Here is a 25,736-nt window from a genome sequence, read left to right on the forward strand (position 1 = left end):
TTGAGGTGGGTGCGCGAACGACGTGATGCCTCAGCAGGTGAGAGGGATGACGTGGGACGCTATGACCAGGTACGCAAGCTTAGACGCCAGAGGACTATCCTCCTTTGACCAATATCTTTGCGCAATGTCATTGTGTACTTGATTCACTGGACAAAAGAGATGTCATGGAGACCACCGATTTAACTAAGGAGAACGCGCTATAAGAGATTGTCCACTTGAGTTCCTCTCTTCCAGCCTACTAATCACTGTCAGACTCATCTTCGTCCTCGCTCTCGCTCTCGGAAGAGCTCGATTCGCTTTGCTTCTTCGACTTGGACTGCTTCTTCTTCTTCTTCTTTTTCGTTTTCTCTTTTGGCTCCTTCTGCTGCTTTCTCAAACCATCTCTCGATGCTACGAAGTCAGCATCCCCCATTGTCTCGGTCATGTAAACACCGAACTCTTTAGCGGTGTTGGCAATCTTTTCAAACTCAACTTTGCCCACGCTTATCTTCACATCTTTGCCGTCATCATAGTCTTCGCCAGTCTTTCGGCTTCGTGCGCCGAACTCGGCCATAGCAACTGCGGTGTGGAAAGCGTTGCGGATCTGTCGCCCATTCCAGCGTGCTTGCTTGTTCTCTTTCCAGTGCTTCTTGGCAAACTTCTCAATACCTTCCGCATCCACGGTCACGTTGGTGCGACCGCTACTTTCGAGCACAAACTTAGTTTGATCGATGAAAGTTTTCCACACTTTGAGCGTGGTGTCTTTGTCGAAGTTGGGGTCTGGGGTACTCATGTTAGTGCGATTGTTGAGACAAGTTAGACAATGACTTACAAAACAGCGAGATATGCACCCGGGATGTAAACGCCTCGTCAAAAGTACCAACGCGATTTGTCGTCAGGAAGAGTAGACCCTTGTAGTACTCCAGCATACGGAGAAATACCGATACGATACTGTTGCGCTGAAGATCCTCAAGTTTTCTTTTGGCGAGGAAGACATCGGCTTCGTCTAGTAGCATCACGCAATCCCAGCGGCTAGCCAGCGTGAAGTGCTTCTTTAAGTTCTTCTCGACGTCCTCTGCCGAGCTTCCGAGGTCGCCGCATGTGATAGGATAGAGCGGCTTCTCCATCAGATCAGCAATGCATTCGGCAGTGGCAGTCTTGCCAACTCCAGGAGCCCCTAAGTCTGGTAAGTCACATATTTCGACACTTACGAAAGGGTGCTTACCGTGAAGAAGGATGATGAGGCCTTGTCCTTTGCCTCGAACCAAGTCCATGTCATTCTCCGAACTCCCCCCAACGGCTTGTGAACCTTTCTTACGGAAGTGCTCTCGGACCTGAGACTCGAGAATGTGTTTGTGGTCCTCCGACAGGACCAACTTCTCGAATCCTCTGTTCCTGTCGATCTCTTGTGGTGGCTCGAGATGCTTGACATTCACATGCACTGCCAAGTATTAGCGCAAATTTGACACTTTGATGGAGTTAGATACTTACCCCACTCACGCGAACGTAGCTTGTAAGCAAAGACGCGGTAATGGCAAATGCTGAAATCCGAAGGCTCTATGAGACCAGCTTTTGGCGTGTCTGACAGCGGATTGAACACGGGCTTCTCATCAATATATTCCTGATAGGCTGCAAGATCTGTCATTTGATCATGCACAACCGTAGTTCGGTGGTAGCAGGAAAGGCTTGCGTAATTGCAGCCTGTTCCAAGTGGGCAATCGCTAGTCTCTGATATGTCAAGCTCTTCTGGTTCCTGGTACGATGGAATCTCACCAGGGTTCGTACTAAGGTAACTCTTCATGTCAACGATAACTCTGTCGTTGAGCTCCTCCCGAGTGCGGAGCTCGAGACCCTTGCAATCCACATAAGGCGCCGTGGTAGCTGTAACGGCTTTGACGAACTTTTGGCCTCGCTTTTCGAGCGAATCAAGTGCAGAAGCCGCATACTCGATAGGAACAACCTCAAGATCTGAAATATTTCGTTCGCCGTTGTATGGAGCAATCACAATCCGCCGTCGTACAGGAACCATTCTGGAGCCGTTGAAGTCCAGATAATATGCATGGATGCAGAATGGGTTGACACCATTAATGGGCTCAATCCTGTCTTTGGAGTTCGATAGATTGACAGGAGATGGCAAGACTGGGGCGGGAAGTTTGGACATGATCACCCTTCGACCACCAGCTGTCATGAGAACCCTCATGCCGAGCCGATCCTGGGTCTCGGTCTCGTCCAAGCTCGCCAATCGTTTGGTAATTACGAGGTCGCCAGTTTGGAACACATGCCATAGATCACAGAACCGCACTCTCTTGGCCTTACGCTCTCGATATTCCATGTGGCCAGGTATCAGATAATCGTCCAGCAGGCTCTTGAAGCATCCAAAGGACCTCTCAACCTCGGCCAAGTTTGGCCAGCCTTTCATGTTCTCCCCTGAGCACCCGTTCTTCTCGTCGAAAAGATCAAGCTCTTTGAGAACAATATCCCAATCTTCTGTCGTGATGGCATCAGGAGCATTCTTGAGCTCCTGTAATACAATGTGCCCAGGTTTTTCTATCAAGGCGGGAATGACATGAGGCCATTGTGTCTTGGCTCCAGCGTCTACATCTTTGGCTTCTTCGGAATTCTTCGAATCGGTGGCCAATTCTGCACCCTTCCTTCCGCGTTGATTGACGATTCTAGTCAGCGCTGAAACCACTTCAAACATGACACTCAGTATCTCTTCCTTGTTTTGAAGTAGAGGTTTGAAAGGCCGTAGCACGATATCGTCTAATGAGCCATTGTTGCCACCAAGGTACTTCCGGAACAGATATACCACCCCTTCGGCGTTGAAACGAACTCGGTTTGGAAATTGCTTGTTCTTAGCCTTTTCGATTTCATCCTTTAGCCTTTTCTCGTCGATGGATTGAGGTGTGCGGTCCGAGGCTGGATCGAATGCGACTTCCTGTTCATCAGCACCATCGTCTTCCAAGGCGTTGGACTGCGTCTTTCGTCGTCGAAACCTCTCACCCTTCTGCACTTCTGGTTCTCCAACGAAAACGTCGATTTCGTGAGTCTCGCTTACTTTTGGTGCGCCAGGTACGGGCTTCAGCCCTTTCGAGAGTTGGAATCTGAGCTCGGGCTTCAGATAAATTTCCTCTTCATCAGGCGGTGGTGGAGGCTCGTCTACACCATCTATTATTCTGCGCAGTTTCTTGTCAAAAGCCGTGGTTCTATCCTCTAGGAGTGAAAGTCTTTCTTCCAAGATTGTCGTATACTGGTGAGACTGCTTTACACGTTTCGGTACTACTTTGATACGCGCTTTCATGTTGTCGTACTTTGTTCTGTATCTTTCAAGATATTCATCGATATCCGTACCGTCACTGAGGTCTCCTTTGTCGGCGTCTGAAACATCGTTTACGTTATGTTCAGGTTTGATGGAAGCCTTGCCTTTGTCGTCCGTGGATGCTTTCGCAACGCTGGCATCCTCCGATTGCGATTTGTCGCCCTTCGTCTCTGGAGCCGGTGCTGCTGAGCTCTCGTCGAGCTTAGTAGGTGTCGCATCGCTGCGAGACTCGACTACATTGTCTGAAGACATGGTAGGGACTTCTCCGGACGCGCTAACCTCAACTGACGTATATTCAGCAACTGAAAGAGCAGAAGGAAACGTGCGACGTACTCGGTTCATTTTGCTCATCACTCGCGGAGAGTACCACTCCTGAGTCATCAGAGCCAGTCATTGCAGCGTCGACTTTTCTTCCAAATCGATGAATGATATGGAACGATCTGAGTTGGTCGCAAGTTAGAAAATGTTTTTCTTTGATCTTCAAGACAGAATGATACTTAAAGTGAATGCGCTGGTGTGAGACCTACCTTTTAGCACATAAAACTGGCCTGGGTTGTTGAGCGAGCTTTCACGAAGCGCCGCATACAAAACCTCTACGATGAAACACACAGCGTACAGAGGGCACGGGTGGGAGGTGTTCATCAGTGCGGGATCAACTCATGTCCGTACCTGTTAGTAAGATGGCTTACCCAGTAACGCCTTATCCTGCACCATCGTACCGAGAGAGCAGAACCCGAGGTCCAGATGACGCCTTGCAGTCGCTACATGCATAAACAGCGCAAGGTTCAGTCTAATGACCGGTGCCGCGAGTGATGCCTACCTATTTGGTCAGTTCCCGACCACCCCCAATTATTGCACCAATTGTTCGATTCCAATTATAGTTGTGAAAGGTCTAGAGGACGTGAGAGTGGCGTTCATCGAGCATACGTCGGCGAGCCCTTAATCTTTAGCCATTGGGGGCGATCTGGTGTGATTGGAGAAGACGCGGAATCGGACTGCGTCTGCGTGGCATGGTTTCAAGCCTATCTAAACGCCAATGACAGAATGCCGTGCTGACATGTGCAGATGCACGAAGTACCAGAATGCTGGCGGGTAAGCAACCGTGTTCCAAGAGTCGTTCAGAGAGATCATGAACCAGTTCGAGATGTTGAAATACAGCAGTCGTACGCTCTGTATATCGAATCCGCCTACGAGCTATTGTATGATCAGACGCATAGAGCCAGGCCGTTAGCGGCACCTGTAGGTAGCCTGCAATAAGCACGACGCAGGCAGCCATATGGCCCCCAAAAGGATTCCGCATCGATGCTGTCAGCTGAATGCAGTCGCCGGAATTGGACGATAGATGCGAACCGCCAGACTGTGGGTGTAGTACCCGCAGACCTCATTGGCGAGGCGCGCGTGTCAGCCTTGGAACTTTCAGCCTCGTCGAAAAACTCAGGTATCTGCCTGCGCCCACAAAGTGGGCGCTGAAGTACGCGTCCAAAGCTCATGGCATGAATGTATAGGCGATTTGTCTGCGCGTTCGACGACCACAAGTTGTGCGGTTCTATGCAGCCAATTCTTTGCTGCCTCTAGGGGACCATGCCGCCCCACCAACGGGCCGATGACGGGTTCCCCACTCCTTCCTTGCAACCAATATCAGTCGACTTCATCGAAAACCGAGATGCAGGATTCCGCAACGCCGAAGGCGAGCTGCCATGCAATTTCGATCCTAGCTCTCAAAAATTCGTAGCCCCCCTTTTCGCTTTTGGTGGGGCGGTGCTCGACCACGAAGAAGAAGCATTACGGGAGAGCAAACTAAGAGTAGTTGCAACGACGGAGAGCTTCGCCCACGCCCTCGCAGCTTTGAAAACGAAGAAGAAATCCAAAAACCAGGCGATAGCAAACTTTGACTTGAACTCTTGTCATGACTGGGAAGAGATCACTGAGCACATACACCTGGTGGTTGAAAACTCCCACCAGGATGATACGACATGGGGACATATACGCCGCGCATTTCGACGCGTTGGAGATAACGCGACGTCTATACAGTCTTTTGTCGGCCTGCTGCCTGATGGAGAATATAAGACCCTTTGTGGAGGGCTAACATTGATCTTGACGGTCCGTGACTTTCAGTCAAATACACCACATGTCGGGAGCTAACACCACGACAGGCCATGACGCAACATGCTGAAATCCGCGAGAAGATGGCGGAACTGTTGAAAGAAGTGCCCGAAATCGTCAATCAGTGCGAGCAATACCAGACACTCTATCCCGGACGTAATACCATACAGTTGTGTGTGAACGACATCTACATCAATCTCCTTCTGGCCCTGGAGGAAATCCTCAGATGGTATACGCAGTCTTCCTGGAGTGAGTAGACCAAATCATTACCACGCAATTTACAACTGCGTCTAGATTCAGTACTGACGTTCTAGAACACACCAGGGACAGTCTCTCGAAGAACAGTAACTACTCAAAGGCGATCGATGAATGCCTCAAAGGTATTCGCCAGTCCAAAGTTCGCTTCCTAGAGGAGACTCAATTATATTCGGCCTGGGTTCAACGAGCCACACTCTCTACAGTACTCCAGACCAACGCCCAAAACTTTGAAACCAATTCAACAATGCACGGCATTGATGGACGTCTGATTGAGTTTCAGGCGGAGTACAAAGACACGATGAAGACATATGGGAAAGGGATGAACGCACTCATGGAAACTCTAGATGACGTGGTGAAAAATGCCAAATGTGAGCCCTCAGTCTGAGCTTTGAACCCCCGTTCCGCGACACTGACTTTAGAGAGGGCATGACGAGAAACTGCAATATGCCGAAGTCTTGAGACAGCAAGAACTGAACGTCGCAAGTCAGCGTAAGTCAGAAGTTTTCTATGGCACGTCGCATGCTGACTCGTGCTTAGAACAAAGGATAATGGAGCTTGAAGAGCAAGTCGCCAAGGCAGCGACCACTCCGCAGCAATTCATGAAAGAACTGCGACTAAACCCGGCCAAGCATACTCATGTATCAGAAGTCCCTATGGTACGCAAGCATGGACTGAATAGTTCAACAAAATTCCAGAACCGCGCCGGCTGGGTGGGCAATACCACCGGATTTCGAGATTGGCTGGGAGGACCAGAGAAATCACAGATACTGTGCGTCCAGGGCCGCGGCGCATTCGAGAAGACTTCGCCGCTGAGCTTTCTCGTATCGCTTCTTTACGAAAAGCTGGAACAGGCGCCGCGCACGCTGGTCCTTCTCTTCTTCTGTGGACGAAGCACCGTAAGCTCTGGACCTGCAATCATGGCAAGAGCATTATTCGTACAGCTACTCGCACTGTGCGATAAACATGGGCACACTGGCGAACGAGGGCGGCCTCTACTCTCATTTCTTGGACACGACGAAAAGGCGCAGATGAGAGAGCTGGACTTTGAGACGTACACAGACGCGCTCGCGCACCTTCTACGAGATCTACGGAAGGAGTATAGCGCTATGTTCCTCCTGATCGACGGCGTTGAGTTCTACGATTCGGAGTGGGAGGATGAGATGGATGGTTTCGTTAAGAGCATAAAGAAGCTGGTCAAATCGTTCAACAAGCCAGATGATGAAACATCTGGTGGTGTTCTAAGGGTGCTTTTGACAGCTTCCTCATGGTCGAGGCGCTTCTCGCCTCCTCCAAGATCACTGGCCGTACTTGATGTGCCCGAATATATAGATAGTTCTCTGGACGGGTTTGAGAGGTTTACGTAAGTAGGCAATTCGTGTAGTTTTGGGCGATGGCGATGGAAACCTCTTTTCGTGCCGTGAGCCTCATTCACTCCCACTGTTCCTCGTTAGTTTTTATTGATTTCTTCTTCAATTCGCATGCCACACTGACCTTATCGCTCATAACCGTGTTGCATCTAGACGCACACAGCCTCGTCGCATACGTCGAGAGCGGTAGCACCTCGGCAACTTTCTCAGAAGCGCTCGTCTGTCCAAGCAGCGCTAGATGTCGGAGTGATGATGTGGCTTTACAGCTTGAGAATCCGGGTAGGCACTTAACTCTCACCCTCCATCCGTCTCAACCACCCCATAGATATGCGGCATTTTGTCTCTCTTGTTCGCATTCAACCATTCGCAGGTCGGTTCCCAATCTGCTTCCAACTCGTCCTCGTCAAGAGAAAGCGAGTAGGCTTCCTCATATGGTAGGGTTTTGTCTTTCTTTAGTTGAATTCTCATAGTGGTTCGATCGAGTATGTCCTTGCGCTGTTTTGCAGCCTGTTGCTGGAAGGCTTGGTAGAAGTCTTCGCCGTACTCGTTGAGATCTAGCCATACGTTCAGAGTAGTCGCGTCCCATATAACACTCAATCTAATTCTATCAGTAGTTTTCTTAGGATCTGCATCTCGAACCGGCGCGCTGGGGCCAACGTTCGGTCGAAGAGGATGTGGATGTTCAATGTGCGTGTCGAGAACCGTAGGCGCCGGTGAAGAGTGTTGGCCCTCCATATCCCTTGCGTAAGACTGCTGCCGGGAGATGAGGGGCTCTACCAAATGATGTGGGTTGTATCGGTCGTCTTGACGGTGGATGGAACTTGCGCCGTCATAGGTCACTGCCGAACGATGAAAAGATGCTGGAGGTGGTGTCGGGGCAAGGGGACGGAAATCTTGCTTGTAGTTCTGGAAAGTTGAAGGTTGCCGAGCTGGGGACTGAGGGACGATAGTAGGCGTGTATTCTAGCAGAAGCGCATATCTAGTCAGCCAAAGCGCATAACCCACTTATCGCTACAACGTATACACACCTGCAATCTCTTGACCCGAATCGTCGTAGCCAAGAAGGATGTCTATGTCAAGAGTTTCTTTTGATACCACGTAAAACAAAGTTTCGTGTGTGGAGTTGGAATGAGGTTGGCGCCATGTGAGCTCAATGGCGCATGAGACTGGTACTAGTCGAAGTTCTCCGGTTACGCGGTGTGGCACTTCCACGTGGGTCAAACCGGCCTGACTTATATTGAAGGAGTCTTCGAGGTGGCGTCTGCCAACAACGTCTCCGCGTATCACGCTGTGCTTGATCGAGGCCGGTCTCATTCGGACCTTGTAGTCTACGACCTTAGTGCCGACGAGAGTAGGAAGCAAGATGTATTCTACCGCGCTGTTTTCGTCCCTGGTAGAGTGAGATGTTACTGATGATGCTGTAGCAGGAGGGCTTATCGGATATGATGTCGAGGGAAAGCGGCGTGGCGGTCCCTGGCGGGGAGGCGCGGTTCCAGTGTGGTGCGATCCATGTGAAGATGGCGAAACACGTGGTGGGAATGTGACATTGATGTTGTTCCCGACAGGTAAGGGAGACTCGTTGCGCTTTGGTCTTGATCGTATCAGGGATGAGCATACTTCCTGGAGGGTCCTCTCCCGTTCTTCACAGCACCTAGTAAGAATCTCTACGGCCTGCTCTGGGCTATGGTCGACCAGCTCCGCGACATATTCACGTATATGATAGCGGTCCATGATGTGCAGTCGAGGCGACCGGGCTGCATCTAGGTGGGGCTTACTGATGTCGCACGGACGGGGTTTGGGACGCTGCGGAAAGCAGCGCTAGCTAAGGCGCAATCGTCCATTGTCGCTCATGGTTGCCGTGGCGTGAGGAGGTAAGGAACTGATGATCCTGCGAAGCGCACTGCGTGTAGCACGAGTCTCGCGGCAAGGCAGAAGGTGATGTGCGCGCAGGCCGAAGACTTGCACAGGAACCAAGAAGCGCTTATCGTTTCATCGGTATCCAGGGTCATGATTCGCTTGAAAATACGCTTTGCCGTTGCGAGTTGACCGGAGCTGCACGTTCATACAGGGCTGTGAGAACATCATCCAGCAACCTTGAGGCAGCCGTATGCAGCCTGCAGCACACCGGTCAAGGCTTTTTCGAACCCCGCTCGACTGGCGAGAGGCTTGTCCCAATCACAGCTCCACAGCCTTCCTTCATCGTATGTGCTGAGGCATCCGAGTGCGGTCAATTCCATAGGTAGCGTCCTCATAGCTGATGTTATCCAGCAAATATTGTGGGCGCCGTCGAACATGTCGCAAATGTCTACTACTAATCGTACGTCGAAGGAAGTCCAAGTCATGACGGGAGTAGCGTCTGTCAGCCGGAATATCGCCAGCGGTGATGCTCTTCAAATCAACGGCACTGTGGCAGACAACGTCTACAATCTCAGCATGTAAGTCGAGCTCCGCTACAATGGACTGAACACGCTCCTGACAATTCCAAGCAATACTTTAATCGTAAATTATCAGTATGGCTGGGATCCGAAGATCGTTCCCCCTGTGAGCCAATCAGCATTACCGAGTAGATGCATAGCGATGACGGACGTACGCAAGGTGTTGAAAAGTTCAGCTCCGTCGAAGGTGTCCGCAACGTTCACTGCACAACTCCCAGTAAGAGCACCCAGCGTGCGCATTTGAAAGGTGGCGGCTGACGACGACTAGATACGCGCTTCGGATCGGTCTGTCCACCAAGGACAAAACTTGATCCTCAAGCCTAGCAAGAATGATAGTCGGCACCCAGTCTTCGCCATGTTCCGACCCGATATCGCAAACAATTACATCGCGGAGAGAATCGTGCGTCGGCTGAGCCTCGTAGTATACAGGAGTTCTTCGTTCACGATAGAAGCTAGCTCAGACCAGATCCACCTTCCGCCCACGAATGATTATGTCAGTCTCGCCTGCTACCCGGAAGAAGAGAAAGATGACTTTACCATATATCGCTTCTATGTTGTTAAGCATCGCCAGTTTGATCTCCTCTTCGGTGCTGGCTCGGTCAGGTCTGGCTAAACCGACAAGCGAAGAGACAAGGAGCGGCAATTGGAGTTAGGTGCAACCTCCACCGTCTTCCCGTCCGGGGTTCCAGGGAAGACGTGGCATTATGCACAAGTAATGTCAGCTTTGGGCCGCTCCCTTCAGAAAGATGTCCATCCTCATTGGACGCCAATGGCAGTGCGAACTTGGAGTTCTTTTGGGGTGCATTTATGGCTGCAGATCGCTTCGCGGGGGCGAATCAGTGGTCGCTATCTTGCATGCATGCTGCGAACTGTCACCGGACCAACCGTACTTACGGTCGACTCGCAATCGACACTGCGCCCCAATAACGCTCTGGGTAAGTTCAGCTGGCCATTAAGTGCTGTCCCGCGCCCTCTGAGCTGTCTGCGCAATCTCTGGTCGTTTTGCCCTTCTCCAAAAGAATTTCAACTGATACCTTTAACATCATGGTGAGTTCACTTCGTTCCGAGGAGTGACCAAACTAAGTTTCGTAATAGGCTGAAGTATTGGCTGCGATCCAAGCTACGACTGCACTCGTGGAGCAAGCCTGTCGATTTTTCGGCCGCCTCCGTCAGGCAAACGATCGCCAGAAAGGTCTTCCAGAGGTCCTGGCTCGACACCGTAGCGAGCTCGACAGCATCAAAGCGATCGTCGGCATGATAGAGGACGTGGATGATCTTCAGACACCCAGTGTCGCTAGACAGCTAGTTCGATTGGAAGCCATCTCAAGGAAGCTGGCCGCCTTGATCAAGACGATTGATGTGACGACCACCAAAAAGATAATCCAATTTACACGCCAGCTAGTGGATGGCTCAGCAGACGAGAAGAGGCTGAATGACATCATGGGCGAGCTGGACCAAGTGAAGGCTACGCTTCTATTGTCCATCAAAGTCGCCCACGTAGGGGTGATACGCACCATGGTAAGACTCCCATTTTACATATAACCTAAAACATATGTTGACACCTGATACCATATTTGCAGGACAAACAAGCTGTGGCGAATGCAGAAGCCATAGAGCGAATCGATGAGTCATTCAAGGAACTCGTCCAGGATTGGAAGGGCCTCCGAATCGCACGATTGCTGAAGGGCCGACGTGCGTCAAGTATGTTCTCGACTGGTCATGTCGTACCCAGGCTAATGACGGTAGATGATGGTCATGTACCATTGACTCTTGCGGATCTCAAGGCTCTCGACAAGGAGGTTCATGGTGATGACGAAGATAGCGAAGACGAGACGCTCGTCGATGACTCAGAAGTATCGCCACGAGAAGTTCCCGTCAAGACTGAACGCATTGTTATCAACAATGCATCTCGTGGTTACGCTGTTCAGGTCAATGCTCCGCTGGATACAGATATATATAAGCATTTGAGCAGTCTGAGAATCCAGGACAATGTGGCCGAGGAGCAGAGTGTGCAGATCAACTATGGCACGACGACCAAGTCGTTGTCGATACTTCTCGAGCTCGCGCGACTAAGGCAGGTGAGCGCGCGGTGAGAGATTGCTGTGAGGGTTCGGGGCTGGATATGGCGGCCCTATGTTCGTCTCGTATGGTCTGAGAATAGCGCGATGATAATGAAATGATACCTCATCCATACAAGGCGAAATTGAGATAGTGGAATGCGACTGATAAAAGTACATAGGTCGTGGTTACGTGAAAGAGAGTCACGCGTACCTCCAACGCGTTTGCGCTAGTGGCCCGGCGTAACATTAATCCGACCATGGCCAGCTTCGGAAGCTTCCACGCCGTCACAGGCGTCAACACCAAGGTGCACCAGTCGCCATCGCTATCTCACCCACAACTTCTACTCCACCGTCTTCGCCGTCGCTCGCCACACGATTTGCTTAGATATAAACCCACCTCATACAACACCCTAGCCTAATCACCGCCGCCGGCGCCCGCCACAGCCATGGCGCTCGATACCTTCTTCCACAACAAGATCGAGACGATGAAGCTCGAGATCATACAGGGACAGGCCAAGCTACGACGACTTGAGGCTCAGCGTAATGACTATAACTCAAGAGTACGGTTATTGCGAGAAGAGCTCGGCCTTCTGCAGCAACCGGGATCCTACGTTGGAGAGGTGGTAAAGGTCATGGGTACCAAGAAGGTGCTCGTAAAGGTTCACCCTGAAGGCAAATACGGTATGTATAACCTCAAAATCAGGCCGAACCAAGACTAACCAAAGCAGTCGTCGATGTCGCGGACAGCGTCGATATCAGCAAACTCACTGCCGGAAAGCGCGTCACTCTCCTCAGCGACTCCTACAAGCTCGAGAAGCTCCTTCCCTCGTCCGTCGATCCCCTCGTCTCGCTCATGATGGTTGAGAAGGTGCCCGACAGCACATACGACATGATTGGTGGTCTGGATCAGCAGATCAAGGAGATCAAGGAAGTCATTGAGCTGGGTCTGCAACATCCCGAACTCTTCGAATCGCTCGGTATCGCTCAGCCCAAGGGTGTTCTGCTATACGGTCCGCCCGGAACAGGAAAGACTCTGCTTGCGCGTGCGGTTGCACATCATGCCGACTGCAAGTTCATTCGTGTGTCTGGTAGCGAGCTGGTACAAAAGTACATTGGTGAGGGTAGTCGCATGGTCCGTGAACTCTTCGTCATGGCTCGAGAACACGCACCTAGCATTATCTTCATGGACGAGATTGACAGTATTGGATCAAGTCGAGTGGAGGGAAGCTCAGGTGGTGATTCCGAGGTCCAGCGAACCATGTTGGAGTTGCTGAACCAGTTGGACGGTTTCGAGCCAACCAAGAACATCAAGATCATCATGGCGACCAACCGACTTGACATCCTAGATCCCGCCCTCCTGCGACCCGGACGTATCGACCGAAAGATAGAGTTCCCCCCGCCAACTGTCGAGGCGCGTGCCGACATTCTGCGCATTCACTCTAGGAGCATGAACTTGACGCGTGGCATCAACCTGACAAAGGTCGCGGAGAAGATGAATGGATGTTCAGGTGCTGAGCTGAAGGGTGTGTGCACCGAGGCTGGTATGTACGCCCTCAGGGAGAGGAGAGTGCACGTCACACAGGAGGACTTTGATCTGGCGACCGCTAAGGTGCTCAACAAGCACGACGACAAGGCGACCAGTTTGAGCAAGCTTTGGAAGTAGACCGTGTCTCATGGTCTTGCTACTGCACTGGCCTGCATTATGCATTGCTGGTGTTTACGTCGAGATTATGTACACCAAACATAGACGTACAGATCTTTGGTCTGAACAAATAATGACTACCGAACTTCAAGACTCCGATCATCGTTAACGTGGATCTCGCATGGTTATCTTGGGCGTGACGGCACGTCATTCTAGCGCGGAGGAACTCCCGTCGCAGGACCTAGCCCGCCATCTCCCACACCACCTCGCATGCACTGCAGATCGTGACCATCTTGATATCGCTTATCGCCTACCACAGCACAGTCACAACGGCTTCGATACTCTTATCGCGTGCGTGGACCACATGTGTGGACGCAGTACAACCATGGCGCCTGGAACTACCCCGCGCATCGTGGTGGTGTACCGTGGTCTGCGTGGTATTGCGTGAGCGGGAAGCCCGATTGCGCGACAAGGAACATTATAAGTCGTTACACTAGCCATGCAGTTTCCCAACCCACTGGCTCAATCGAATACCATTCCGTTAAAGATCTCCCATTCACTAAGTTCTTTAGCGACGCTAATGCTCACTGTTCCTCGCCACCTGTTACCTTGACTTAACTCGACTGTCTCTGTTTATTGCGATCTAGCTTAACCTCCGCTCTCACGCTCTTTGCGCTTACATGCCGCTTCAGAAAGCGAAAACGAATCATGGCCGACTCGCCAGTAAAGATGGATGAATCGCACAGTTACAAGGAGCCTTCAGCGCGAACCGTAGCAAGAGATGGAGAAGCGCCGGTGAGCGTTTTGGAAGATGGGTCGTTGGATCCCGTGTACGAAGCGAAAGCGAAGATGCTAAATAAGGCAATGCAAGACATAGGTATGGGGAGGTATCAATGGCAGGTAAGTACTCCACCATCAACACTGTCCCATCTATCGTGAATACATTTCGCACAGCCAACCTTTTCCACGTACCCATCCCTCATCTGTATCCGGCTCCATCCAACAAACTGACCTCTCCCAGCTCTTCATCGTGATTGGATTCGGCTGGGCAATGGACAACCTATGGCCGATAGTAACATCCCTAATCTTTACGCCCATCACCAATGAATTTCAACCTACACGCCCACCACTACTCTCTCTCTCGCAAAACATCGGACTTCTATTCGGCGCCGTCTTCTGGGGTTTTGGCTGTGATATCTTCGGTCGACGATGGGCTTTCAACCTTACCATTGGCATCACCGCTGTGTTTGGCATGATAGCAGCGAGTAGTCCTAACTTTGCTGCTGTTGGCACGTTTGCTGCTTTGTGGTCTGTTGGCGTAGGTGGTAACCTGCCAGTAGATTCCGCCATCTTCCTGGAGTTCTTGCCGGGGAGCCATCAGTATTTGTTGACTATTCTGTCGATCTATTGGGCCCTCGCGCAAGTCTTTGCTACACTCGTGGCGTGGCCGTTGCTCGGAAACCTCACCTGTCAGCAGACAGATACCAACTGCACGAGAGGAGAGAACATGGGATGGCGGTACTTCATGATCGTAAGTACTGATCTTCATCCTCTAGGAAGTACTCGTTAACACTTTTCAAGGTCATGGGCGGCGTAGCACTACTAATGTTCATCGGCCGCTTCGTATTCTTCACAATCTTCGAGTCACCAAAGTTCCTCATGGGCAAGGGCAGAGACGCAGATGCCATCCGCATCGTCCACGAAGTCGCCCGCCGCAACGGTAAAGAGTGCACCCTCACACTAGAAGAGCTTGAATCATGCAACAACTACGCGCTACCCGGTGCGACCCAGCAGACCGGTACTGCCACCGCAGCAGTCAAGCGTAAACTCCAAAAGCTGGACAGCTCCCATATCAAAGCTCTCTTCGCAACCAAGAAACTCGCTTTCTCAACCAGCACCATCACACTCATCTGGGCATTCATCGGCCTTGGCTACCCGCTCTACAACGCCTTCTTACCCTATATCCAAGCCACTCGCGGCGCCGACTTCGGCGACGGCTCAACCTACATCACCTACCGTAACAGTCTCATCATCGCTGTACTCGGCGTACCAGGATGCATCCTCGGTGCAGTACTCGTCGAAACACCGCACATCGGCCGCAAAGGCACTCTAGCCCTCTCCACAGTCCTGACTGGCGTCTTCTTGCTGTGTTCCACCACGGCGCTCACTTCCAACGTCCTCTTAGGATGGAACTGTGCGTACAACTTCATGAGCAACATCATGTATGCGGTCTTGTATGCGTATACTCCTGAGATCTTCCCAACGAAAGATCGCGGTACGGGAAATGCTATTACGGCGAGTGCGAATCGGGTGTTTGGTATTATGGCGCCCATTGTCGCCATGTTTGCGGATCTGGAGACTAGTGCGCCGGTTTACGTGAGTGGAGCGTTGTTTATTGCGGCAGGGACTTTGGTGCTTATATTGCCGTTTGAGAGTAGGGGGAAGGCGAGTATGTAGAGAAAGAGACTGATTGCATGTTTGGGGCATGGAAGATACATTGCATAAATGCCTTCTTGCAGTTAGAACCGACATATACAACGAAATTACGAATGCAAATACACATTCTCTACGAGCTCGACTCCAGCCCGCACAATACCCCATTGATCTCATCGCTTGCTTCCCCAAGCCTTCTGCATCAACTCCTCAACACCAATCGGGTGAATCTCAGGGAAATCATCGTTTCTCAATCCGTCCTTCGAAGCATCCATATTCACACGTACAGCCATGAGGCTGAACTCGACGATCAATGGTTGAATGAATTCCACAGGAAACTCATACGAGCCTTCTGATTGCTCAAGCACCGTCGCTTTACCCTTCTCCAAATTTTCGATGGTATCGTAGGTGACATCCCATTTTGTGCCTGCCATCCAAAAAGTCAGCTTCTTCTTCATTCGTCATGCTGCATATGCCAAAAACAACCTACCAGTAATCTTCTCCGCCATCTCAACAGCCTTCTTCCACGTCAATGAGTCAGTAGCAAGAGGACTAAGCTCAGGCCATTTCTTCTGCTCATCCAACATTGCAACAATATACTTTGCCACGTCTGTCGAATGCATGAATGAGACCGCCGAATTTCCATCACCCGGGAGTACAGCTTTCCTATTCTTGAAGTCCAAAGCGTAATTGAAAGGCTTCATATTGGACTTGACGTGCGGCATAGCAAAGTAGTCTGAGTACCATCCTAAAAAGACGCGTGTGAAGTCAATGTAGGAGCTGCGCAGTAGATCGGCTGCATCAAGCCACCATTTCGCTGAGGGATACACATCGAGAATGCCGGGTTGCGAGTAGTTGACCCCGTATTCACTGGGCATGAAGCGCTTTACGTTGCCGGCGTCGATTGCAGCGCGGATGAGGTTCATCTGCGAGTCTGCGCCTGCTTTATCGAAGAGTCGGAGGGCGGATATGACGATTTCGATATTGTATTTCTTGATAAGGTCTTTCATCGATGCGACGTCGTCGTAGTTTGTTTCTAGCACTGGCACGGATTCGAGGCCTGACAGCTTGCTTGCCTAGGCATTCCTTAGTAAAGCTCTTGGGGAGGTATAGTGGTTTGTACCCATACCTTTCGGCTCAGAATCAAAACTTCGTGTTTGCCTTGCCGAACAAGTTCTTCGACGATCGTGCGGCCAATGCCGCCTGTGCCTCCGGCAACTGCTACAGTGACCATGACTGGCTTGTATTGACGATATTTGATGAAAGGGGTAAAAATAGAAGTTACTGGGAGGTGACACAATTGCAGAAGCTACTGAGAGTTGGTAGCGTACTTTCTATCCTTCCAACGGCATCACCTTAGGCTTTGTATGGCCAGCATGTGGACGAAATCCGGTCGGAGGATTCGGGTCTACACGAGCTATACTGCATGTTCGTTACCATGTAGCTTGGCATAGCGACATAGTGATGCTCGTAGACATCGATAGAAGCTACGCGGCTGCAAATATCCGCTCGCAAACGATCTGTCCAGTGGGAAGCCGCGACTCGAGCATTAAGACCTTGGCAGGGCGCATGACGTGACTGCTACAAGACATCAATGTGAGCCTCAATATGTGAGTTGCAGCGCCATGCCGGACTCACGGACATTTAGAAAGTGCGTAAAGTGGGGAAATCAGGGCGGAGAGAAGCTCGAGAGATGGGTGGCGCATCTGCGCTAACTATATATGGGCTAGACTAAGCCTGTTTGAGCGGCCATACGCCGATGATTGCCCCGTAAACTGGAAACTTCAAGGTTAAACCCCCTTCAATTATTCAGCCGAGTACCTACATACATCTTGTTTTCGCTGACAAACGTTGTTCGTCCGGTACCATATTTTTCGTCCTGAAGCGCGATTATTTGTCCTGAAATACGCTCAATTGCGTATGTCCACAGATTCCGCTCGTAGCATCCATACACTTCCCCCACCACGAAGATTCGTCTTCTTCCAAATGTTTTTTTTCCCGCAATGCAGTCTCTCATGCTCTCAGATGAAGTCTTCCAATTAGTGCGCATTATATGCGAAGGAGAAAGAGTGCTTTGGTGTCAGGGCTCGCGACAGAACGTAGTCGACTAACACCCACCCAAAATCGTACACTCGCAACAGTGTTATGGTCTGCTGAAATGAGTGCATCTATACCTTAAGCCAGACACTGAAAGACTCTCGCTGATACATGTCAGCCATTCACTCGGGCCTTGCACCTCTAACATGTTACAACCCTCACCCCTTCAAGATACCCAAATCACATAGCCAAAAAGTTCACACCAGCCTCTTGAAGCCACACCAGCACCGAAACAAGATATCTTCTCCGGCAATAAATACTATCTAATAGCATCATCTCCTTCTAGCCCCCATTTAGTCTCCATACCTTACCCAGCACGCACACATCACTACCACAGTCAGCATGCTCCCCTTCCTCGTAGCAAGCTTCCTCAAGAACCGGATCCTGAACAAAACCTTCTTCGTCTGCATCTTCACCCTCATCTCCCTGATTATTTACCTCTTCGTGCTCCTCGGCTGCATAAGCACAGGCGCTGGCATCGAGAGTCTGTATTGGGTTATGATATCGCAGAATGGGACTGCTGGACAGCCACCCGTTGCAGTGCGGATAGGGTATTTCGGTATGTATCTGCCTTGACTACCATCCTGCGTGTTGGTATCAGTGTCGCATTTAGGTTTGAGGTTACTGATACTATAACAGGCCTCTGCGCATCCTTCCCACCGAACGACACAGTGCCCAGCGATAGCCCCACACCAGCGCCTTTGGAATGCTTCCCAGGCGACACACCACCAGGTCTTTCCAGCATACCAATGTCGCACCCTGTTCTTGCTTCGGCCCTGGCACTCCAGAAATCCTCTTTATATCCTCTTCCCGCGATCGCCTCATCACTCTTCCTTATCTCTTTGATCTACTATTCCATCTTCCGCGAACGAGGCGGCCGGAACGAGAAGGCTTCGAAGTTTCTTCTCGGGGTTAGTGCGGCGTTGGGCGTTGCGGGCGCGCTGTGTGCGATGTCTAGTGCGAAGGCGTTGCATGAGATAGGAATTTTGTTGGGACATCATGCGGTTGGTGGTGGAGAGGGCGAAGTGAACATCGAAGCTGGCAGCTGGGAGGGTGCGGGGTTGTGTATTGCGGCTGGTATTCACTTTGTTATTGTGGTATATGCAGCGTGTGGGATGCCGGGGTTTAGTCTGGTTTCGGGGATGGGATATATAGGGAAGAGGTTTTTGTAGAATGACGACAAGAAGTGATCCTATTTGTAAATGCGAACAGCTGTTCTTGTTAGCTCCGAATTGCTATATTTGAATGCGATTCGTGTTGAATGGTTATGCGAATCGCGTCAGCATTTCAATGTGTGCAACAGAATTGACCAAAGATGTCGGGTCTGAATTGAGGAATATCGAATACTGTCGAGCCCGTTCCCGAGTGTGCCCGCAACACCATGAACGCCTCGCCAAGGAAACCCTCGTGCCTGGAGATGCCGTCGCATTCGTAATAGAAAAAGCGCTTAGAACTGGTCCAGGGTCATGCTCATAGAAACGTCGGTGTTCTCGACCATCTTTGTGAACTCCTCGAAACTGATCTTGCCGTCGCGGTCCAGATCGGCCTCCATGATGGTCTTGTCGACAATCTATATGTTTGTTAGACGTCTCCGTCATATGGCGCCCTATTTGTATTGTACGCACCTGTTGCAACTGTTGGTCCTTCAGGTTACTTCCAACCATCATCTTCAGTACTATGAAGAGCTCGCCATTGCTGATGTAGCCGTCTCGGTCAATATCGTATACGCGGAATGCGAATCGCAGCTTCTCCTCCTTGTTGCCCTTGCTACTGAAAGCTGAGAGACCGGAGACGAACTCTTGAAAATCGACGTCGCCGCCACCATCTTCGTCGAAGATGGCGATCATGCGTGTTGCGAGAGGGTTCGAGGAAATTTGAGGGAGGGCTAGGAATTCGTCGCGCTCGATGGTACCAGAGTTGTCCTGGACTAAGTCAGCCAAGCATTCAGGTATTTGCATTTGGTGCTGATCGCGCACCTTGTCCAGCTTCATAAACCGTTTCCTTAGGCGGTCAACCTCCTCGCGGTCAACTACATGCTGTTAGCAAGCTATCCTCAGCCCCGCAGGCGCCCCTTCTCGTATGCCTTCTCTTTCGCCGCTTACGTACAGTTGGACCCGGAGGCTATGTTGTCGAGCAGCCCGGACTGTTGGTTACCCATTCTGGCGATTTATCTGGGGTAAGAATTGAAGGTGGAGGATATTGTCGTGTCTCGATGTCGTGGGGCTGCTGGTCGCCGCCGCTAGGGTCCAACCACGCTAAAGGCAGGCACCGCGCCCCGACGTCAACCGCCAAGACTCCACCTTCACTCCCGCGCATCTACTTTCAGCACTCTACTCGAGCTTCACGTTGCGGCGTTAATTCAGACACAATGGACTCAGATATACCCACCGAAGTTGGCTCAGTGCTACAGGGCGCATCCATCAACCGACATCCATCCGTACGCCATGACCTGAACCCATCGACTGCCGCATCCCAGAAGCAGCCCGTTACCCTCAATGAACACCCAGACCCCGATAGCTCGGAAGTTGGCGAAGATGAGATCCCAGTCAGCGTATTAGATCCGGTACCGCGACAGAAGACGATGCCCCCACTACCAGACCTTCGGTTCGAACAGAGTTACCTAAAGAGCATCGAGCAAGCAGAGGGATGGCAGGGCGTAGCATGGATCACATTACGGGACCAGGTACAAAGAGACAGGAATGGAATACATAGGGGATTATCGCTAACCAGCGGCATAGGTCTTCATGTGCTTCGCGCAAGGTGTGCTATGGACTCTCCTACTCAATGGCTGGCGACATTGGAACCGATCGGCCAAGTTCAGCGGGCATGGCGTTGGTGCGCGGATACGGAGATGGTGGTGGGGAGTCAACAACTGGACGATACCGAATGCAAAATCCAAGTTGAGGGATACCAAGTTGGCAAAGAATGTTACGGAGGTATGTGTGGCCTTTTTGAAAGTCCGGCGCCGAACACATGTTTGTCGTGTTGGAACGAATGCTAACAATCTTCTAGTATTACGAAGCAGAGTTCTCAAGTGCTGCGCAAGATTGAATGCGATGATTTGTAGCTTTCTACTCAGTCGTACCTGCGCCTAGATGTCATAGGTTTGACCAGGCCCTTTGGACGTGACGAAAACACTTCGAAGACCAAAGCAGACCATTTCATTTATTCACATTGCTGATTCTGTCCTCATAATGCATCTCAGACCCCTTAGCGTTGAATGTGGCGTCCATCGGGTACCAAATGCGGCCTGCGGCGCGGGCGCCCTTCCAATCCGCCAAATGTGACCACCTTTACTTTCACTTCAACCTTGATTCTGCTCCTCACACCTTCCCTCTAATCTACATTACTTCAAATATCGACACGCATCGTTCCGATAGTCTGGGGATCTGGCGGTCGCCCCACTCGGCTTCGTTATCCACTGTGGACAAGAACAAGAGGCATGCCAATATACTTCATTATACCCAAACAAATTCCCCGCGTCTGCGGCTTGCGGCTCGATCACGGGCTTTATAGCAGCCGCATCCGATATGCATTGACGAAGTCAAATCCAAGGGGCCAAGTTTCATCTTTACGGAAATCGACTACTGTTTCCACAAGTCTGAAGGCCAGACCGTCAGTATCTGCTCCATAATAGGCATTGTAGATCGACCAAGGAATTTCTGTTCTCATCTTAAAATAATCGCCCGGTATCGCTACAGGTTCTTGTGTTGGCCTGATCGCCCCAAGGGTAGTCTCTGCTGCCTCTCTCCGCTCCAGTACGATCCAAACGAGAACCACAAAACTTTGCAAGAAAATCACGGGCTTCGCGTATTCAAGAATTTACGCACGATGTAGTAGTTTCGCATAATCCAAGTCTGACATCAATATGTCCTACTCTCACCCTCAATGTACACCTAGTGGAGGTTTTATCACAACCTGGAAGAAAAAAAGGCGATCTCGAATACCTTCACACTCCGCGGAGCTCATTACGTTGAGACACAAGGGATTGCCGCATACAGACTAGACAAGACGTGGCACAGCACCTTCCACATGCAAGCGTACCCAACAACGACTGAGATTCCGTCTATCTCGACATACATCTCGAAACTTCCATCGCAAGCTTCTCGATATGCCACTTCTTTGTTTTCGTCAGGCACTCGTCGATTGGGTAATGCGCACGACCGGCCACCTGACTGACTACAGCCATGAAGACGAAGTTTGGAAACGCAGTTGGTGGCGTGGGACGAATAATGGCGACTCGATTCTGGTACCGTCCATCATGCAACATATAACGAATGGGCCAGGTGCGGCTTCGACATGCATCAGCTCTGAGCAAGAAATCTGTAGCGAATTTGGTAGACAAGACAACACCTACACGGGCTTTACCGCAGATCTACAAGACTACGATGGATACAAGGATTGCAGACAAGTCTATTGTCAAGGCTGCACGTCCCAGAACTGTGAAGAAGACCAATCCTGTCCTTCAACCCTCCGTTTCTGGTCGTCCACCTCAGAGGATCACGAGGAGATGTTATCCAACCCAGCGCGCGGTTCGGAAAGACAACATATCAGAGCCAACCTGGGGACAATATCTCGCAACCGCCTTGTTCTTCCTCGTATAACAACACAGCAACGTGGAATGATTTCATCCACAAGCATGTTCTGGCTGCAAAAGGCGAGAAGGAATACATCCTGTTTCGGAAGGCAATGCAATTTCGGCTACGACAACGACTAGAAGCTTGCTCTGCGACCATGGGGATCAGTCCTACGCTTCTGAACACCATGCACAAAATCATTACTATGTAGGAGTAGGTTATATTTAGATACGAGTATTTCAACTACACGTAGCTTCGGTACAGCTGTACATCGTAGTTTGTGTAATAAGAGTGGTTTGGTGTGCCGCTGGTTCGCTCCCGGTTTGCAGGCAGGTAGATTTCGGAAAAAATGTTGAATATGTACAGGCCTTGGGGAACTATTGCGGAAGCCAGATAGATTACATGTGTTCATGTGCAGACATCCTGAACAGTGTACGTGATCTTGCCAGGAATTAGAGTATCAAAGATCATGTGACAGCGCGCCGCAATTTACCCAACTTGGGAAGGCGCGTCGCGCTTGCCACCAACAACGCCATACACTTTCCTACCCTACTGCATGCCCTCGACCCCCAGCACCTGAACCCATGAAGCCTTTCCGGCCTCTTACCCTCGCTCGCCCTCGCTCCGAGACTGGCGAGCCATTGAAGAAGAAACCTAGAATCTCGTCTAACGCGCTTTCCGCTGGCAATCGCCAACCGCTTAACACGCTGAACGCCCCCGCTCCGGCCCAATTCCTGCCCCCGGGTCTCGAAGGAAACTACTATACGGTGTTATGGCGGAAATACACGACTAAGAAGAATAAGACATGGGACGGTGATGGGGTGCTTGCTGTGACAGGTGGCTATGCCACGCTCACAGATAGCGAAACAGGAAAAGAATTGGGCAAAGGAGCATGCACTCGACCGCTGCTGCCAGGCTCAGCACTATCCATCGGTGGCAAGGAGCTAGAAGTTGAAGCGTCTATTGATAAGGCGGATTACCTCGCTGGGCGCATGACCCTGGGGACGGCTGCAGCTGCGCCTGTAGATCAGTCGAAACGTGCCGAACCAGGATACAAGCCTCTCTCGTCGGCCAAGTCGAAAGCAAACAAGAGAAAAGATGTTGGTGATGATGGGGGGGATTTACCCGAATACAAACCATCAGCTCAGCGCAAGCAGCAGTTCAAGGCGCCTCTATTGTCAAATACCGTCATGCCTCAACGAAACCCATCGATCCCTCAGCCACGCCACGATCTGAACGCACCGAACGCCCTTGTCATGAAACGGCCGAACTCATGCCCGAAAGACAAGCAGATAGTCGATGTCGTCGTTGACCCGGTCCTCAGCAAGCATCTCCGCGAACATCAACGTGAGGGTGTGCAATTTCTATACGAGTGTGTAATGGGCATGCGATGCGAGGGCGAAGGCGCAATTATGGCGGACGAGATGGGTCTGGGAAAGACACTGCAAACAATCACACTGCTCTGGACACTGATGAAGCAGAACCCGATACACAGTGCCTCGCCGGTCATCAAGAAAGCCCTCATCGTATGCCCCGCCGGCCTGGTCGATAACTGGAAGCGCGAGTTTCGGAAATGGCTGGGCAACGAGAGGATTGGCGTCTATGTGCTCGACGCGAAGAACAAGAAGATTGCCAACTTCACAAAGGGCAAAGCCTACAACATCATGATCGTCGGATACGAGATGCTGCGTGTTATGCAAGAGGAACTGAAGCAAGGGACTGTCGATATTGTCATTGCAGATGAGGGCCACAGGCTGAAAACTGCTAACAACAAGGCCATGCAGGCGATCCAGTCTCTCAATACCGAGCGGCGGATCATCTTATCGGGCACGCCACTGCAGAACGACCTGGGCGAATTCTTCACTGCCATTGACTTCGTCAATCCTGGCCTACTGGGGCAACGATCAGCCTTCAAGCGTTCCTTCGAAGTGCCCATCGTGCGCAGCCGTCAGCCAGATGCAAGTGAAGCAGAGCTCGAAAAGGGCGAGGCACGATGGAAGGAGCTCGTATCCCTCACCAGTCAATTCATGATTCGCCGTACAGCAGAAGTGCTTGCAAAGTACCTCCCACCGAAGACTGAGCATATTGTCTTCTGCAGGCCGACCAAAGGACAAGCAGAGGCTTATCGCGCCATACTGGGCTCACCAACATTCAGAATAGCGTTGGGAAGTACAGACATTGCGCTACAGCTCATCAACGTGCTGAAGAAGGTCTGCAACAGCCCTTCGTTGCTCAAATCATCGAAAGATAATGACGACACGCCATCTGAGATGCTCCAATCGCTTCTGCCACTGATACCGCCCAAGATCCTCAGCTCAAGTGCTTCGAGTGCGAAGCTGCGACTGCTCGACAGCCTGGTTCATCGGATCTACACTACCACTGAAGAGAAGATCGTCATCGTTTCGAACTACACTACCACATTAGACATGATCGAGCGACTCTTGGTGTCGTTGTCATACACCTACCTCCGTCTTGATGGCAGCACACCAGCCAACAAACGCCAAGCACTCGTGGAGAAGTTCAACAAGACTCCGAAGACCGCTTCTTTCGCCTTCCTACTATCTGCGAAATCTGGAGGAGTTGGTCTTAACCTGATCGGTGCATCGCGTATTGTACTCTTTGACATCGACTGGAACCCCGCTACCGATTTACAAGCGATGGCACGTATCCACCGTGACGGTCAAAAGCTGCCATGCAAGGTATACAGATTTCTCATTCAAGGCGGCCTAGATGAGAAGATCTACCAGCGCCAAGTCATGAAAATGGGACTCGCAAACGCCGTCGTAGACAACAAAGCTTCCGCATCCTCTTTTTCACAGGAAGAACTCCGCGACCTTTTCCGTCTCGACGAGCGTGAAGGCTGTCAGACCCACGACATCCTCGGCTGCACGTGTGATTGCAAGGGCTCACCAGAAGTCAAGCTCGAAGCTGAGGAAGAAGGAGCAGAAATGCCCAACGACGACATCGAAGACTCGGACGAAGACCCCTACCCCACTCTCAAGAAAGCAAGTGAGGTCAACATCGAAGAGCAAGAAGCCAAGATTAAGGCTAGACGTGCGGCGAAGCTACCCAAATTGAGGATGTTGATGGAGTACCGACATATCGATGCTAAGATCCTCAAGGGCATGGCGAAGAAGGAGGGAGAAGAGAATGAAGATGATGGGGTTGTGGACGATATGGCGGTGGCGGTGGATGACGATGTGTTTCTTGATGTGCTGAAGGAGTCGGAGTGTAATGTCGGTTTTCTGCTTACCAAGTCGACGTCTTGAGCGGGGTTTTACGTGGTATGAAGGAGAGAGTTCAAGCATTTCAGTAGACCGTATATGCATAGCGTTGGAGTCTTGGAGCAAGTTATCGTGGCTGGGTAATCCATGGTCACTGGCTGTAGAGTTTACGTGTCGTAATGCTTAGAGGCTGCCGCTGCAATCAAAGAACGCGTTCCAATCTTTTACACAAGAAAATGCAA

The 25,736-nt window shown here is 51.1% G+C and overlaps 13 protein-coding genes across 13 annotated transcripts; 9 read left to right on the forward strand and 4 right to left on the reverse strand.

The window, feature by feature from the left end:
• Positions 1 to 4: 4 nt before the first annotated feature.
• Positions 5 to 4,011, reverse strand: BKA58DRAFT_57153 (uncharacterized protein). Its single transcript, XM_046175552.1, has 5 exons — positions 3,826 to 4,011; positions 3,632 to 3,738; positions 1,471 to 3,582; positions 812 to 1,420; positions 5 to 759 (listed from the first exon to the last, which is right to left on the reverse strand). Exons 2-5 carry the CDS (start codon positions 3,690 to 3,692, stop codon positions 239 to 241), a joined length of 3,303 nt encoding a protein of 1,100 aa, XP_046020501.1. The 5' UTR covers positions 3,693 to 3,738; positions 3,826 to 4,011; the 3' UTR covers positions 5 to 238.
• A 762-nt stretch (positions 4,012 to 4,773) lies between these two features.
• On the forward strand, positions 4,774 to 5,933 carry BKA58DRAFT_57202 (uncharacterized protein). The gene is made up of 2 exons (XM_046175555.1): positions 4,774 to 5,398; positions 5,452 to 5,933. Exons 1-2 carry the CDS (start codon positions 4,880 to 4,882, stop codon positions 5,656 to 5,658), a joined length of 726 nt encoding a protein of 241 aa, XP_046020502.1. The 5' UTR covers positions 4,774 to 4,879; the 3' UTR covers positions 5,659 to 5,933.
• Positions 5,934 to 6,258: 325 nt separating this feature from the next.
• BKA58DRAFT_414878 (uncharacterized protein) lies at positions 6,259 to 7,023 on the forward strand (the record flags this gene model as incomplete). The annotated part of the gene is made up of 1 exon (XM_046172514.1): positions 6,259 to 7,023. One exon carries the CDS (start codon positions 6,259 to 6,261, stop codon positions 7,021 to 7,023), a length of 765 nt encoding a protein of 254 aa, XP_046020503.1.
• A 297-nt stretch (positions 7,024 to 7,320) lies between these two features.
• On the reverse strand, positions 7,321 to 8,340 carry BKA58DRAFT_325433 (uncharacterized protein; the record flags this gene model as incomplete). The annotated part of the gene is made up of 2 exons (XM_046168010.1): positions 7,321 to 7,988; positions 8,055 to 8,340. 2 exons carry the CDS (start codon positions 8,338 to 8,340, stop codon positions 7,321 to 7,323), a joined length of 954 nt encoding a protein of 317 aa, XP_046020504.1.
• A 978-nt stretch (positions 8,341 to 9,318) lies between these two features.
• On the forward strand, positions 9,319 to 11,554 carry BKA58DRAFT_325128 (uncharacterized protein; the record flags this gene model as incomplete). The annotated part of the gene is made up of 5 exons (XM_046167994.1): positions 9,319 to 9,461; positions 9,513 to 9,678; positions 10,557 to 10,979; positions 11,042 to 11,162; positions 11,208 to 11,554. 5 exons carry the CDS (start codon positions 9,319 to 9,321, stop codon positions 11,552 to 11,554), a joined length of 1,200 nt encoding a protein of 399 aa, XP_046020505.1.
• A 247-nt stretch (positions 11,555 to 11,801) lies between these two features.
• BKA58DRAFT_57167 (26S protease regulatory subunit 8) lies at positions 11,802 to 13,264 on the forward strand. The gene is made up of 2 exons (XM_046175553.1): positions 11,802 to 12,202; positions 12,250 to 13,264. Exons 1-2 carry the CDS (start codon positions 11,968 to 11,970, stop codon positions 13,182 to 13,184), a joined length of 1,170 nt encoding a protein of 389 aa, XP_046020506.1. The 5' UTR covers positions 11,802 to 11,967; the 3' UTR covers positions 13,185 to 13,264.
• Positions 13,265 to 13,734: 470 nt separating this feature from the next.
• BKA58DRAFT_57169 (membrane transporter) lies at positions 13,735 to 15,839 on the forward strand. The gene is made up of 3 exons (XM_046175554.1): positions 13,735 to 14,063; positions 14,185 to 14,694; positions 14,745 to 15,839. Exons 1-3 carry the CDS (start codon positions 13,872 to 13,874, stop codon positions 15,618 to 15,620), a joined length of 1,578 nt encoding a protein of 525 aa, XP_046020507.1. The 5' UTR covers positions 13,735 to 13,871; the 3' UTR covers positions 15,621 to 15,839.
• On the reverse strand, positions 15,630 to 17,257 carry BKA58DRAFT_393958 (uncharacterized protein). The gene is made up of 3 exons (XM_046171143.1): positions 16,726 to 17,257; positions 16,087 to 16,672; positions 15,630 to 16,023 (listed from the first exon to the last, which is right to left on the reverse strand). The coding sequence occupies exons 1-3, from the start codon at positions 16,828 to 16,830 to the stop codon at positions 15,770 to 15,772; spliced, it is 945 nt and encodes a 314-aa protein (XP_046020508.1). The 5' UTR covers positions 16,831 to 17,257; the 3' UTR covers positions 15,630 to 15,769.
• A 778-nt stretch (positions 17,258 to 18,035) lies between these two features.
• On the forward strand, positions 18,036 to 18,865 carry BKA58DRAFT_444468 (uncharacterized protein; the record flags this gene model as incomplete). The annotated part of the gene is made up of 2 exons (XM_046174070.1): positions 18,036 to 18,252; positions 18,333 to 18,865. The coding sequence occupies 2 exons, from the start codon at positions 18,036 to 18,038 to the stop codon at positions 18,863 to 18,865; spliced, it is 750 nt and encodes a 249-aa protein (XP_046020509.1).
• Positions 18,866 to 19,140: 275 nt separating this feature from the next.
• Positions 19,141 to 19,851, reverse strand: BKA58DRAFT_414883 (uncharacterized protein; the record flags this gene model as incomplete). The annotated part of the gene is made up of 4 exons (XM_046172515.1): positions 19,141 to 19,263; positions 19,319 to 19,615; positions 19,670 to 19,722; positions 19,800 to 19,851. The coding sequence occupies 4 exons, from the start codon at positions 19,849 to 19,851 to the stop codon at positions 19,141 to 19,143; spliced, it is 525 nt and encodes a 174-aa protein (XP_046020510.1).
• Positions 19,852 to 20,061: 210 nt separating this feature from the next.
• On the forward strand, positions 20,062 to 20,744 carry BKA58DRAFT_414884 (uncharacterized protein; the record flags this gene model as incomplete). Its single annotated transcript, XM_046172516.1, has 3 exons — positions 20,062 to 20,376; positions 20,432 to 20,629; positions 20,706 to 20,744. The coding sequence occupies 3 exons, from the start codon at positions 20,062 to 20,064 to the stop codon at positions 20,742 to 20,744; spliced, it is 552 nt and encodes a 183-aa protein (XP_046020511.1).
• Positions 20,745 to 21,538: 794 nt separating this feature from the next.
• BKA58DRAFT_449814 (uncharacterized protein) lies at positions 21,539 to 22,686 on the forward strand. The gene has a single exon (XM_046174324.1). The coding sequence runs from the start codon at positions 21,805 to 21,807 to the stop codon at positions 22,408 to 22,410; it is 606 nt and encodes a 201-aa protein (XP_046020512.1). The 5' UTR covers positions 21,539 to 21,804; the 3' UTR covers positions 22,411 to 22,686.
• A 135-nt stretch (positions 22,687 to 22,821) lies between these two features.
• BKA58DRAFT_393964 (DNA repair and recombination protein RAD26) lies at positions 22,822 to 25,731 on the forward strand. Its single transcript, XM_046171144.1, has one exon. It carries the CDS (start codon positions 22,855 to 22,857, stop codon positions 25,537 to 25,539), a length of 2,685 nt encoding a protein of 894 aa, XP_046020513.1. The 5' UTR covers positions 22,822 to 22,854; the 3' UTR covers positions 25,540 to 25,731.
• The last annotated feature ends 5 nt before the right edge of the window (positions 25,732 to 25,736 follow it).

The sequence above is a fragment of the Alternaria rosae genome, assembly GCF_020736505.1.
Source record: "Alternaria rosae strain MPI-PUGE-AT-0040 chromosome Unknown BKA58scaffold_12, whole genome shotgun sequence".
In the NCBI taxonomy this organism is placed as follows: domain Eukaryota; kingdom Fungi; phylum Ascomycota; class Dothideomycetes; order Pleosporales; family Pleosporaceae; genus Alternaria; species Alternaria rosae.

Coding starts and splice junctions, on each gene's coding strand:
- BKA58DRAFT_57153 (XM_046175552.1), bottom strand. CDS start 3,692: ATGACTGGCTCTGATGACTCAGGAGTGGTACTCTCCGCGAGTGATGAG. Junction 3,583..3,631: donor TGATGAGCAAAATGAACCGA/GTACGTCGCACG, acceptor AATATACGTCAG/TTGAGGTTAGCGCGTCCGGA. Junction 760..811: donor GGTGCATATCTCGCTGTTTT/GTAAGTCATTGT, acceptor TGAGTACCCCAG/ACCCCAACTTCGACAAAGAC.
- BKA58DRAFT_57202 (XM_046175555.1), top strand. CDS start 4,880: ATGCCGCCCCACCAACGGGCCGATGACGGGTTCCCCACTCCTTCCTTG. Junction 5,399..5,451: donor GGCTAACATTGATCTTGACG/GTCCGTGACTTT, acceptor ACACCACGACAG/GCCATGACGCAACATGCTGA.
- BKA58DRAFT_57167 (XM_046175553.1), top strand. CDS start 11,968: ATGGCGCTCGATACCTTCTTCCACAACAAGATCGAGACGATGAAGCTC. Junction 12,203..12,249: donor TCACCCTGAAGGCAAATACG/GTATGTATAACC, acceptor TAACCAAAGCAG/TCGTCGATGTCGCGGACAGC.
- BKA58DRAFT_57169 (XM_046175554.1), top strand. CDS start 13,872: ATGGCCGACTCGCCAGTAAAGATGGATGAATCGCACAGTTACAAGGAG. Junction 14,064..14,184: donor TGGGGAGGTATCAATGGCAG/GTAAGTACTCCA, acceptor GACCTCTCCCAG/CTCTTCATCGTGATTGGATT. Junction 14,695..14,744: donor GATGGCGGTACTTCATGATC/GTAAGTACTGAT, acceptor ACACTTTTCAAG/GTCATGGGCGGCGTAGCACT.
- BKA58DRAFT_393958 (XM_046171143.1), bottom strand. CDS start 16,830: ATGGTCACTGTAGCAGTTGCCGGAGGCACAGGCGGCATTGGCCGCACG. Junction 16,673..16,725: donor TTTTGATTCTGAGCCGAAAG/GTATGGGTACAA, acceptor AGGAATGCCTAG/GCAAGCAAGCTGTCAGGCCT. Junction 16,024..16,086: donor GATGGCGGAGAAGATTACTG/GTAGGTTGTTTT, acceptor TTTGGATGGCAG/GCACAAAATGGGATGTCACC.
- BKA58DRAFT_449814 (XM_046174324.1), top strand. CDS start 21,805: ATGCCACTTCTTTGTTTTCGTCAGGCACTCGTCGATTGGGTAATGCGC.
- BKA58DRAFT_393964 (XM_046171144.1), top strand. CDS start 22,855: ATGAAGCCTTTCCGGCCTCTTACCCTCGCTCGCCCTCGCTCCGAGACT.